Here is a 14,595-nt window from a genome sequence, read left to right as displayed (position 1 = left end):
TCACACAGCTGACAGACGACCTGCTGCCCATATGGTTGTCCAGAGCCTTGTTGGTTTCCATGGCCTGGGTTCCCACGACCAGTAAATTGTTGGAAACGGCCACTGCCATCTCTGTTACCACATTTTCTGCCTCTGCCACCGCGGTTGAAATAACCACCACGATTTCCTCTATTATTTTGACGAAAATTATTTTTCTACGTGAAATTTACCTCTATTGAATTGGGCTTGTCTTCATGATCTAGATGTTGTGCTTCCTCAGCCAGAAGCAAATGATGCAGTTCGCTTATTGATATGGGCTCAACACGAGTTGATACAGAAGTTCTGAAAGAGTCGTACTCATGTGAGAGCCCCCTGAGGACGTACATCACCATATCATCATCGTCCACAGGATTTCCGGCCATAGTTAGTTGATGACCAATCGATTTGGCTTTTTGAATATAGTCCTCTATGGACTTGCCTCCTTTCTTTATGGTCTATAGTTGACCCTTTAACTGCATGACCTTGGATAGTGAATGGGCAGCATACCCTTCACGGAAGGCCTTCCGGACCTCAAAAGAGGTTCTGAATCCGAGCACCTGTGTGTGAACTGGTTCGGTAAGAGACGAGATGATCCAACTCAAGAGAGCTTAGTCTCATCATTTTCAAGTAACATAATCTGGGTTCAATTTATGAGAACCATTTTAAGTAGTGTCCTGTTCTGGACAGGCGTAGGTCCCATTAATAAGACCTTTCAGGTTGTGAAAGACAAGGAGAGGGATGAACTGGGACTCCCATAACATGTAGTTCTCTGCAATCAACTTAATAGAAAGGAGATACTGCAGGGAACTTGGAGACGACAAGGATGAAGAAACAGATTGAGTGGAAGAACTTATCTCACAAGAAGATTCCATTTCGCCGATCACCATCTAGGATGGTTGCCCAGGGGTCAGGCTCTAGGCTCTGATACCATAAAAGACTCGACTGCTGTGTGAAATCTGAATTCACGTCTAAGATATCGATCTATGCACAGTCACACGCAAGGGAGAATTAAAAACACAAGAAGGCAATAGTTTTACGTGGTTCGGTCAGAATGACCTACGTCCATGACCTTTGGTATTTCTCATTGTCAGAGTTAACGTGAGCCAAGGATAAACCACTATATATAGAACTGATTACATGCAGGTAATTAATCTGTTTCCTTTCTTAGAGGGATCTCGATAACAGGCCTTATCTCTATCAATGGAGAGTTGTTTCTCATCAGAAAACTTTTCTTTTACTAAGGAATCTATGGTGGGCAGGTCTCTTTTATTTTCATTGTTACAGTCCTGGTCAAACTTTCTTTCTTTGGACGTTGAGTCCTTCAGACCAGCACATATGTAGCGCAGGATTAGGTTGAGTCTGAGTGGCACGTAATGGCTGAGGATTGCAGGTCTTGACACACCTACTTGAAAGCAAATACAGCTCAGGGAAAAAAAAGGATCCAAGAATAATATATTAAGGGCCTGTTTTGTTAGCAACAATTAGCTGGATAAGTGGGATTCTGGGAAAACAAAAGACCAGATCTATATTTTTCTACTGTTTGGGTAGCAAATTAAGATATTAAAAAAATCAGATTACTTAAAAACCAAGAAATATATTAATTCAGTGGATGTCTGGATTAATAGAAACAAGAAAGCACCTGGGTTCTCCAAGGCCAACTGCACTAAAGATTCCCTACCAAAATTGCATATGGGCAAGATTTAACCTACTCTGATTCAAAACCAAAAATAAACAAAGAGCCTACCATTGGTATACACAAAAGTTATCAGTAGAGAAGCTTGCCCACTTTATGTAATCGTATAAAAATGAAAAACTGACGAAACAAATAACAAGCAGCAAGCAAAATACCCATACACTAACACCCAGAAAATGCACCATAAAAACATCCAAGAAAAACAAAACAAAAAAACGAACACTTTCTTGCATCCATGCAGCTGAGATACTTCTCTTTATGTACCTTCACACTACATGCAAAAACCAATCACCAAGAAGCTTGCCCACTTCACCATAACTATAAAATTGAGACACCCAAAAAACAAATCTCTCAAACAAGCAACCACCATTCCTCTAATGCATAAAAAAATAAGCAAAACCATCGTACACAATCAAACTTGCCCACCAACGAAAAGAAAAAAAAGGAAAAAAATGCTTACATTGATGCTGTTGAGATACTTCTCTCTATCCACTCTCACAATTTGGCCTTTCTTCACTATACCAAATAAATAAAAAAAGCTAGAAAAAAACAGAAAAAAAAACTACAAATTGCAAATCAGGAAAGAAGGGGTGAATTCATACTGGAGTAGACAGGCTTTTTGGGTGGTTTGGGGGCTGCTGGAACTTCTGCAGCCTCTTTCTGAACCAGCTTCTCATCACCTTGCTTGGCAGAGCTTGCTGCCATGACTGATGGCATTCTTGAAACTTTTACTAGGGGAGGAGAGCAATACCGTAAAAGGGGCACTCTAGAGGACAGCATGGAAGGTAAGGTGGTGGAGGGGGAGAGGGTGAAGTTAGCCATTGGAGAGAGCTTCTGCCTTCTGACACGTCAGCCTCCCTGTACTTCACTTTATCTATGTGGGGAGCCTCAGTGTTGCAGAGATTTCCAGAATTGCTCTTCTCGTTGACAAAGCTTACGGGATTGGCCTCCCCTTCATCCACGCGCATGTCGTAATTTTAATAATACATATATTTTTATGTATTAATAAATCATAATCAATTAAATAATTAGAAAAAATCCACATCGAAGTATCTTATTTTTTTCAAAAGAATTTACCAAATCCTGCTCGTACGAGACACAGTCCGTGTGTGTGTCTTTGTGACATGGATGCAGGGTTGCACACTAGGGGTGGCAATCGGGTCGGGTTGGCGGGTATTGTCGGCGGGTCAGCATACCTCAACATGAACCCAACCCATTTATTAAAAGGGTCGGCTGTGGCAAACACGAACCCGACCCATTTATTAAACGGGTAACCCGACATGACAAGGTTAACCCGTTTAATAAATGGGTCGGGTCGGGTAAACGGGTTGGCGGGAGGGTTCGGGTAAACAGGCGGGTTGGAGGGTCAGGTGCAGGTTCGGGTAAATGGGTTGGCAAGCGATTGGTAAAGAGAGTGGTAAAGCCTGGGGGCACCCCTGTAAATTTGCCTCCTCTAATTGTGGTTGGGAATCACTATCGGAATTGAATGGAACTGAAAAAGGCATCGTTACATAACTTACATTTGAAGCATTGACGAGTTCCCAGGCACGCTTTCCGATGGGCACCATTCGCCGTGCTGCGCTCTCGTTAGCTGAAAGAAAAAGGGCAGAAAAAGCAAAAGCAAAAACCAGGTGCCGTGCAACAAAATCCTCCTGGCACGTGTACACTCTCACATGCTCGAAATAAATAGCCCCCTCTCGCTGTATGATACTGATGGGATCATCGTCTTTCCCTAGACGACTACACCACCAAAGAAAAAGTTGAACCAGTGAACGAAAGAAGAAAGGAGACGATGGGATGATGATACCTTCGACATCTTTCAAAGGAGGAGGAGGGGTAGAGGAAGGGATGACCAGGAGGGATCGGGTGCCGCTGAGGCGGCTCTTCCAGGTGGGTGCGGTGGCCTGCGGGGTCCAGTTCGGGTGGGCGCTGCAGCTGCTGACCCCTTACGTCCAGGAGCTCGACATCCCGCACGCCTGGGTCAGCCACGTCTGGCTATGCAACCCTGTCTCCGGCATGGTGATCCAGCCCCTCGTTGGCCACATCAGTGAACGCTGCGCCAGCCTCTGGGGTCGACGCCACCGGCACCCTCTCCATTTCCCTCGCCGTTCTCACCATCGGCTTCTCCTCCGACATCGGCTCCCTGCTCGGCGATCCCCCGAGCCTCAGTTCGCGGCCGTTCGTGGTCACCATCTTCGTACTGGGGTTTTGGCTCCTCGACTTTGCCAACAACTTGATTTAGGGCCCCTGCAGAGCCCTCCTCGCAGACTTCACCGACAAGTTTTCTCCTCGCCGAAAAAAAATTTACTCGTATATTTGCGGCCTTTGATTTCTTCACTGGATTTCTTTGAACTGTGAATTCTGTAACTGTTAGTGAGGGGTTTGTGATGCATACCCTTTCTCTGTTGCAGTTGCAGTTGCACTCATGGAGTGACTATTCTTTATTCATTTTGTTTTTCTATCCTTATCTTACATACTTGGTTCCCATGAAAAATGCTCTTTCAACCGCCGCCTATCTCACATTTGTCCCACCCTTGATGATGGTGAAGGCCATGTGTCTGTCCTAGGACGTGCATGTAGCCTCTGCTGCCTGACCACACTGTCCCATCATTGTCAACAGGCGTACCACCTTGAGTTGGACTGCGCCTTACACGATTTGCGATCACAGTGTCCTCCACCATCAGGACACGACATTGAGCCTCCCCTGCCCAGGCAGACCCGTCCTCTGCAGGACACAACATTGAACTTCCTTCGTTGAGTGGACGTTGCTGTTGTGCGTTCAGTTTGATCCCTCTCTCTGGTCTGCATTATCGTTCGGGCTAATGTGCTTGCCTGAGTCCCTACTGTCTTCGTTTCCATGTCCTCCGTCAGTAGTTTGAAGCGGTTCGTCGGCCTTTGTTTTCGACCATCCTTCCCTTGTAAAGTTGTAGTATTTGTTTCTGGGTCACCTTCACCTGGTGTCCGGGGTCGGGTAAAAGGGTTGGGTGGGCGGGTTGGCCGGTCGGGTTCGGGTAAATGGGTTGATCCGCCCGCCTAACCCACTTATTAAACGGGTCAAACGGGTTGACGGGTTGGCATACCCCTAACACGAACCCGACCCGTTTAATAAACGGGTTAGGCGGGTCGACCCGTTTATGACACGAACCCGTTTAAGCCAAACCCGAACCCGACTAAGAAGCGGGTTGGCGGGTCGTGTCAAATTTTGCCACCCGTATTGCACACGCTGGATCTTAGTCCAATGTGTTAACAAATGTCAACCGAGTTTTTTAAAAATACCGAAAACTTTATGGTGATATTATTCAAAAACATATATTGACTTAAAATACGATATTGTGTTTTTTATCACGATATTACCACGTTAAAGCTTTTTAAATTTTTATTATTTATTTTTTGTAATTTTGTTCCTTGAGGAGATTTTTTTTTGAAAGGCAAGCTGGGTTTAGTCTGACCCCGTACCAGTTATACACTATACCATTGGGTTTTGAACCTACAACGTCCAATACAAGGTGACCTGCACTAGTTGCTCCTACCAGACAAGCTGAGCGGTTGGTCCTTGAGGAGATTTTACCGAGAAAAGATTTGTGAGATTTGTCATAAAGTAAACGATACGGTTATGGAGTGATGAGTTTAATGGTTCGGTTTGGTAATAGGATGGCCTACTATCCATTTGAATGATCGTGGTCTCCTCCTTGGGAAGGCAATGACTTGAATTATGGAGACAAATGATTCGGGTCTGCTAGGAATATGGACAACCAAAAACCCTTTAAGTACAAATGGATTACAATTTAAGAGTTTAATCTTGGGGCTTGAGACACCTGTGACATGCAATTAGTTTCCCATTGTATGAAAAACAAACTTTTATCTGAGTAAAAAGTTTTATGCTTTGTGAGTTTCAATAATTTTGTGGGGTTTGTGATATTAAATTTTAAAAGCCCATAACAATTATCCCCAAGAGGTTTAGCGGAGTGGGAGGGGACCTTGCCTGATAGACGTGTGGTTAGAGTTTAATTTTAGCCATCATCAACCCCAAGAGGTGTTATCATCGCAAAATTTTTCCCCTCCCTTGCGAGAGAGAAAATGAATTTCGCGAGTCAAACTCGACCAAAGTTTTGAAAATGGTTTTGAAAATTAACTCGCCTCCGTTTTGAAAATTTGCGGGAAAATTCCATGGAATGGGATCTGCCTGTCGGTACGAGGTTCAACCGTTCCTGGCGCCTTTACCAGGGGTAATTGAACCAAGGATCAATTACGTGCTTTAACTTGACTCAAATATCTAAATTATGCTCTATTTTTTCTAGAATGCACAAAGAATCAGGCTTGTGCTATGAAATTTAGAAAATAATGCAAGTTTTGAAAGAATGATGTTTGCTTTGAAAAATTGAAATGCATTTAGAAAAGGACTGGAAAATGCTTGAAAATGGAATTCCTGGGAAAATCATTGAATTTTATTGAAAATCAGAAATTTGCATTGGAAAGTGATTTCTCAGGAAAATTTGAACTTTAGAAAAACGATTTTGAAATTTGGAATTGCTTTTCTGAGAAAATGGATTTGAGAATTCTGAGAAAATCTAAGAAATTCATTGGAAAATGACTTTTGAAATGGAAAATGAATTCTCAAGAAAACTGGAAAATATGAGAAAATGAATTTCTGAAAACTTGGGATTTTGAAATTTGAGAATTTGAAAACATAGGAAAATCTTGATTTGAACTTGGGAAATGCTTTGAAATGTCATTTGAAAACTTAGGATTTTGAGAAAATCAGATCCTGAGAAAGACTTGGAAATTCTTGAGAAAATTGAATTTTCTGAAATTGAAATTGGAAAATGAGTTTGAAAATAATGCAATTTGAATGATATGAATGAATGAATATGAATTTGAAAAGGGAATTTCATTGAGGAATTGGGAAATCCTTTTGAAACTTTGAGAAATGCAGTGCATTTTTGAAGTTAGCCTAAGAGTGTAGGCTGAATGTGGCTGATATAAAGATCATAAATCTTGGTTTTCTTCGTATTCTGACTATGGCCATAAATACGAATCCCACTGAGTTTATAAACTCCATAAGAGCTTGTGCACGTGCCATTCGTGTAAACCATAGTGGATTTGAAATAACTATGCATGAATCATACATCACATATTGAAATTTGCAGAAATTAAACTATATGCAATGCAGTCTTATTCTAAGCAAAAAATGTAACTCTTATTCCAAATATTACATTGCTTTTTACATTGAATTGAATAAAATAAATAAATGAAATAACTAAGTCTTCTTTTTGAATATTCCTGCAAAACTAGAAAATAAAGTTAGCACAAAAATGTAGGTTTTTCTGAATTTATCTAAAAATATGGGAAATTATCAGATATTATTCAGATATAAACCCAAATTCATACCCCCTTTGATATAAACATGATAAATAATGAATAAATTTCAAAAATAAACTTGAAAATTCGAAATTGGGGTCAAGATGACCAAAATACCCCTAATGACCTTGAAATTAGGGTTTTCTGAAAGAATTTTTGTAAATTTTGGAAATTTGAAAATCAAATGAAATAAATCAAACATAATATGATGAAATATGATGATATGCATGAAATTTGGAAGAATTAGAAATTGAAATTTCGAAATTTAGGTCAAAATGACCAAAATACCCCCGATAACAAGACTATGGCCTTGAAACCAGGTTTTTTTGAAATAAATTTTGCAAAATGGAAAAATATGAAATGCAAATGAGATTAAAATTAACCCTAATATGATTCTACATGCTTATGTACATGATAAAAACCCTAAAATGGCGAAAATATCATAAAATATCAAATTTAACATGATTTTCGCCTGATTTCGCTTCTGAATTTAAAGATAAACTAACACATGGAGCAAATGAACTTGTAATTAAACCAAATTTGGCATGGACACCTAAAATAACCCTAAAAACAAAATGGAGCTCGAAAATCTATTTTTTTGTATTTTTAAATATAAAAATTCAAATAAAAACCCTAAATTTTGTGATTTTTGCCTAAAATGTTGATTCTAAAGGAGTTTTAGGATACCAACTTCCATAAAAATTTCCCAAATTTTATGGGGTGACAGAGGACAGTAAGGCAAGGATTTTTTCCTTTTACACTTTCTGGTTTTGACCTATGGTCGGAGCTGTGCCACTCCGGCAAGTCGGATCGGAATCCGGCGACTCTAGGATTTGGGGGAAACAGATAGGTTTCGGTAGAAAACATGGGAAAAATATAAGACAGATGGGAAAAAGGCTGAAATTGTGGGAAAATGTCCCTGACAAACAGAGGAATATTTGATCTTTTGACACCCTTGGAATTCGGGTTATGGTTTGGAAATGGTCATGCTGTTATCAGAGACCTAAATCGCTGAGATTTCTGGACATTGGAATCTGTTAGACAGAAAGAGAAAATACGGGAAAAATAATGATAGATTCAAAAATTCCCAAATTTTGGTAAATGACAGAAAATTATGTTAGCAACAACTTTCATGTTGAAAGTTTTTGCATACAAGTTACAGATTGGGCGGACATGATGCATTAGGGTCTGTCTATACCCTGACAAAGGAAAATCGAGATTTTCCCAGAGGTCTGGGAAATCCGATTTTTTACAGAAATCAAAACTGCTTGGAAAAACTTCAAAATTTCTATATCATTAGTAGATTCAATCATGAATCCACTGTGATTTTTGGAGAGCAATCCGAATCTCCCACAAGGGTGGTGTCGGAGGTTCTTTTCTGCTAAAGCAGAAATTGAAAGTTCTGGAAATAGGAAATCCCAGTTTGGGATTTGATTTATTTGCTGGGGTTTAGAAACCCAAATGAACTCAAATTTTGGGAATAACATTAATAACATATAATAAAATTTAGCATGAATTTATCAGGATTTATTAAAAAGCAAATTTACATAAAATAATAAATAGACTTCCTATGCAAATCAAAACTGGTAGACTTTCAACCAAAAACTAAAGAAGCTAGTAAATCAGTCTACAAACTAAAAAAAAAACTAATTAAACATAAGAAGAATGCTTGAAGTAAATAAATAAAAAGAAAATACAGGAGAGTATGAATCATCTTGATATTGGCTCTCACAATGATAGATCCAATCCATCGAATGGATGGATCTATCGTTCTCTTAGCCCACGCATGTAATAAACATGCATCTTCTTATTTCATTGTATTTAACTTTTTTTTTTCAAACAACAAAAAGAAGACCAAGTGAAACGAGAAGCCTTGCCTTGGATCAGTTGCTTTGGTATGACTGAAGCAAAGAGGCGAAGGAGTTGGCAGCAATGGATAAGGAGGTGTTGTGGCTTGGAGGATGCTGCCGCTAGAATGGTGCTGCGGCTGGAGGTGGATATGAGATGTTGGAGCCGGAGCCGTGGTGTGGCTGTAGCCACAAAGGGGAAGCAAGGAGGGGCGGCAGCAGCTTGCTTCTTTGTTGGAGTAATGGCACCGGCTGGATGGATGCTGAAGCAACGATACCACCTTGGTACAACTTGGAGTTATGCTTGAAGGAGCTTTGGAGGAGATGGCAGCAACGGTGGCTGCTGTGCTTTTGCTGGAGAGAGATGAAGGCTGGCTGTGTAATGAAGTGAACCGGCTGGTAGGTTGCAGCCAAGGGGAAAGCTGCTGTGGTAGGGCTGGAGCAGCAATGGGGAGAGCTAAAGGGAGAGAGAGAGAGAGAGAGAGAGAGAGAGAGAGAGAGAGAGAGAGAGAGAGAGAGAGAGAGAGAGAGAGAGAGAGAGAGACGTCAAGAAGAGCCCCCCAAAAGAACCCACCGTATGTTATTTTCTAAGTTGGTAACTTAGGAAAATATCCAAAAATTTCCCTAAGTTTTTGGTGGTTAATCAAAAGGGAGCAAAAGGGTTTACGTGAAGATGGCCGGGCAAGAGGAAAAGCTAGGGAGGAAGGAAGGAAGGGAAGAAGGAAAGAAGGAAGGGAAGAAAAAGGAAAGGAAAGAAAGAAATGAGAGGGAAAGAGGAAGAAGGAGGAGGCTGGAAAAGGAGCCTACGTGAGTGGAGAGAGGGGAAAGAAAAATGAGGAAAGAAAGAAAGAAAGAAAGAAAGAAAAAGGAAGAAAAAAGAAAGAAAAGAAAGAAAGAGGGAAAGAAAAGAAATAAAAAAAAAGAAAATAGAAAAAAGAAAGGAAGTGGGCTGTATTGAGGGCTAGGGTGGTTTAAGCCCTTGTGGGTCCCACCTTAGGAAAAATAAAATAAGAAAATAAAATAAAAAAAACAAAATAAAACAAACAAAAAAATAAAGAAAAAGATAAATTTTTTTCTTTTCTTATAAATTAAAACAATAAAATGCAAATGGATGGGCCATCTCAGAGCGGGTCCAAATTCCACTTTTGAAATTCATTTTGACGATTAAAGGGGTAAAATAGTCTTTTCAGAAAATTTCCAGACAAAACGAGCTATTTTTGGCAGTTTTTTTAAACGAGCTCGGATTTTGAAGTTCAATACCCCGTTGCGAAGCAAATCCAATGTAGAATTTAAAAATGTAATTTTGAAAGAAATCCAGATTGTTTTTCTCGAGAAAATACTTCCAACAAAACGAGCTATTTTTGGCAGTTTTTGAAACGAGCTCGGATTTTGAAGTTCAATACCCCGTTGCGAAGCAAATCCAGTGTAGAATTTGAAAATTTGAGTTTGAAATAAATCCATATTGTTTTTCTCAAGAAAATATTTCCAAATTTAGAATCTCGGGGGTAAAAAATGTCAATTTTGGAAACCCGAGGTTTGAAATTGATTTCTGAAAACTTTTAAAACTCAATCTGGATTGAAATTTATAAAACTGGAGTTATGGACTTCGAAAATGAAATGAAATGTGATGAAATGCTGAGAAATGATATGAAATGATGAGAAATGACATGCGAAATGCTAACTCTGAATGAAGAATTTTGGACTTTAAACCTCGGTTGGCAGCTGTACCAGTTTAAAAAGCATTAAAATTGATAAAATTTGCAAAATAGCTCAAGAAATGGTTTTCGGGACTCTACTGGGTCAGAGTGTCACTGAAAATTGGGATTCGAGCTGGATTGGACTGAGATGAGCTAGGTTTTAGAGTTTCAGAACTCCAATGAGCTGACAATGATACTGACTCAACTGACCTTTCCGACTGAATTTTCAAGAAAAGCTGCCATTTTTAGAGAAATGGTACGAAATGGTCACTGGAGTGAAGTGAATTACGAACTTGAGCTGACTTTGAGATAAAAAAAAGGTCAATAATACTGACATGAACTAAAATCAAAGCTCAAACACTAGCTCAATTGGCTGAACTCAGTTCAATTTCAGCTCAAAGAGCTGAAATGGACTAAAATGGGCTCTTGGACACTTGAAAATGATTTTAAAATGGAACTGGAGCGCTTGAACTCTTGGTGAGCTCAAGTTATACTCTGAGGAATATGACTGACTATGAATGACTGACTCGAAGACAATTGGCTTAGATTTGAGTGAGAAAAGAGCTCATTTATGAAGAAATGATTCCAGTTTGGCAGGAATGGTCAGAAATGAAAATGGTCTGTTCATTATGAGCTCAGATGAGCTTGAGATGACTGATATTCTAACTGTCTTGAACTGACCAATGAGCTTGGTTGACTCTGACTGACTGGGGTCCGGGATGACCTAGGGGTAAAATGGTAATTTTTCTAATGAAAATGGGTAAAATGGTGATTTTCTGAAACTGACTCGGGGTTTGACTCCTACACTGACCTAACAGGGTTGGCACTACACGAGGAGGGTTGTTTGAGAATGGATGAGGAAAATTTGGGGTGTTTACAAGAGGGAAAAGCATTATGTCCCTTATTCGTACCGAAGCAAGGCAACTTTCTGAGGAAAAAGGTTGCGCCACAGATTTAGGAAAGTCAACTGCAAGTACAACAGGCATAACCAGCACAACTAGATCTCTTTTTGTAGTAGTTTCCTATTATTCTTGAAAAAAATACTTATAACAACTCAATGACCCATTTACCAAAGATGACTCACTCGCGGTTTACCTTGCAGGGAGGCCAGCCCATTAAGGGACCCTGTTCTAAATCAGCAAAGATCATGTGCAATATGATTGCACAAATATTTGTGCATTAGGCACCTGATCACCCTCCATCTTGAGGATAGGGCCTGATAGCTGTGGGGCCCAAGGCCTGATGGAGGGCAATCAGGTGCTTAATGCACAAATATTTGTACAATCATATTGCACCTGTTCCGGGCTCGTTCTCAATGAGGGTTTATCGTCTTAAAAAAAATCTCACTTTTGCGCTATATTCATATGCCCTCTTGATTTTCCTTTGGCTTTTATTGAAGGTTTTATCATGTAGAAGTCAATCAATGGTTCAATGGATTGTCTAAAAATGGAGACAATCCTTGATTATCAATTTATGTCATGCCATATATTTAACAAAAATTACATAGTTTATTTGATGATTTAAAAAAAAAATATTCACACGTGAGCTCATTGGTGTAGAAGCCCCAGGTCCCCCTTTACTCATTAAGAAAGATCCAAGCTTCGCCTCACAATAAGGGATAACCACCTGTGAGTTTTGAACCAGTGACATCCTTCAATTTGGTGGAATCCACGAGTCACCCCTAGCAGATGAAGGTCCTGGCATGGATATTGGATGACCAGGAGGGATCGGGTGCCGTTGAGGCGGCTCTTTCGGGTGGGTGCGGTGGCCTGCGGGGTCCAGTTTCAGGTGAGTGCGATGTCTTTGTTTCCATGTCCTCCGTCAGTGGTTCGAAGCGGTTCGTCGGCCTTTGTTTTCGACCATCCTTCCCTTGTAAAGTTGTGGTATTTGTTTCTTAGTCACCTTCACCTCGTGTCCGGGGTCAGGTAAAAGGGTTGGGAGGGAGAGGTTGGCCGGTCGGGTTCGGGTAAACGGGTTGATCCGCCCGCCTAACCCGCTTTTTAAACGGGTCAGATGGGTTGACGGGTTGGCATACCTCTAACACGAACCCGACCTGTTTAATAAACGGGTTAGGCGGGTCGACCCGTTTACGACACGAACCCGTTTAAGCCAAACCCGAACTCGACTAAGAAGCGGGTTGGCGGGTCGTGTTAGATTTTGCCACCCCTATTGCACACGTTGGATTTTAGTCGAATATGTTAAAAAATATTTGTCGAGTTTTTTAAAAATACTGAAAAAATTATGGTGATATTTTTCAAAAACTTATATTGAATTAAAATACGATATTGTGTTTTTTATCACGATATTACCATGTTAAAGCTTTTTAAATTTTTATTATTTACTTTTTGTAATTTTGTTCCATGAGGAGATTTTTTTTTGAAAGGCAAGCTGGGTTTATTCTGACCTCCTACCAGTTATACACTATACCCTTGGGTTTTGAATCTGCAACGTCCAATACAAGGTGACCTGCACTAGATGCTCCTACCAGACAAGCTGAGCAGTTGGTCCTTGAGGAGATTTTACCGAGAAAAGATTTGTATGATTTGTCATAAAGTAAACGATATGGTTATGGAGTGACGAGCTTACAAGTTTGGTTTGGTAATAGGATGGCCTACTATCCATTTGAATGATCGTGGTCTCCTGCTTGGGATGGCAATGACTTGAATTATGGAGACAAATGATTCGGGTCTGCTAGGAATATGAACAACCAAAAACCATTTAAGTACAAATGGATTACAATTTAAGAGTTTAATCTTGGGGCTTGAGACACCTGTGATATGCATTTAGTTTCCCATTGTATGAAAAACCAACTTTTATCTGAGTAAAAAGTTTTATGCTTTGTGAGTTCCAATAATTTTGTGGTCTTTGTGATATTAGATTTTAAAAGCCCATAACAATTATCCCCAAGAGGTTTAGCGGAGTGGGAGGGGACCTTGTCTGATAGACGTGTGGTCAGAGTTTACTTTTAGCCATCATCAACCCCAAGAGGCAAGGGCATTATGTCCCTTATTCGTACCGAAGCAAGGCAACTTTCTGAGGGAAAAGGTTGCGCAACATATTTAGGAAAGTCAACGGTAAGTACAACAGGCATAGCTAGCACGACTAGATCTCTTTTTGCAGTAGTTTCCTGTTATTCTTGAAAAAAATTCTTATAACAACTCAACGACCCATTTACCAAAGATGACTCACTCAGGGTTTACCTTGCTGGGAGGCCAGCCCATTAAGGGACCCTGTTCTCAATCAGCAAAGATCAAGTGCAATATGATTGCACAAATATTTGTGCATTAGGCACCTGATCACCCTCCATCTTTGGGACAGGGCCTGATAGTTGTGAGGCCCAAGGCCTGATGGAGGGCAATCAGGTGCTTAATGCACAAATATTTGTACAATCATATTGCACCTGATCCAGGCTCGTTCTCAATCAGGGTTTATCGTCTTAAAAAAAATCTAACTTTTGCGCTACATTCATATGCCCTCTTGATTTTCCTTTTGCTTTTATTGAAGGTTTTATCATGTAGATGTCAATCAATGGTTCAATGGATTGTCTAAAAATGGAGAGAATCTTTGATTATCAATTTATGTTGTGCCATATAATTAACGAAAATTACATAGTTTATTTGATGATTTAAAAAAAAAATTCACACGTGAGCTCATCGGTGAAGAAGCCCCAGGTCCCCCTTTACTCATTAGGGAAGATCCAAGCTTCGCCTCACAGTAAGGGATAACCACCTCTGAGTTTTGAACCAGTGACATCCCATCAGTTTGGTGGAATCCACGAGTCACCCCTAGCAGATGAAGGTCCTGGCGTGGATATTGGATGACTAAGAGGGATCGGGTGCCGCTAAGGCGACTCTTCCGGGTAGCTGCGGTGGCTTGCGAGGTCCAGTTCGGGTGGGTGCTGCAACTGTTGACCCGTTACGTCCAGGAGCTCAACATGCCGCACGCCTGGGTCAGGCTCGTCTGGCTATGCGGCCTCGTCTCC

At 40.5% G+C, this 14,595-nt stretch overlaps 1 protein-coding gene across 1 annotated transcript in view; it reads right to left on the bottom strand.

Moving 5' to 3' along the window:
• Nucleotides 1-2,652, bottom strand: part of LOC149847447 (NAD(P)H-quinone oxidoreductase subunit O, chloroplastic-like) — a 44,335-nt gene extending 41,683 nt beyond the window's left edge. Inside the window, exons 1-2 of the mRNA XM_089998424.1 lie at nt 2,314-2,652; nt 2,172-2,227 (exon numbers count right to left, since the gene is read on the bottom strand). Coding sequence (XP_089854550.1) covers nt 2,172-2,227; nt 2,314-2,533 — 276 coding nt within the window. The 5' untranslated portion in view covers nt 2,534-2,652. The remainder of the gene's footprint in view (nt 1-2,171; nt 2,228-2,313) is intronic.
• Between the last annotated feature and the right edge of the window lie 11,943 nt (nt 2,653-14,595).

This window comes from Nuphar pumila, chromosome 2 (genome assembly GCF_984573655.1).
Source record: "Nuphar pumila chromosome 2, dmNupPumi1.hap1.1, whole genome shotgun sequence".
NCBI classification, from domain to species: domain Eukaryota; kingdom Viridiplantae; phylum Streptophyta; class Magnoliopsida; order Nymphaeales; family Nymphaeaceae; genus Nuphar; species Nuphar pumila.
Note: the sequence above shows the minus strand (reverse complement) of the source record. Positions and strands in the feature narration are given on the sequence as shown.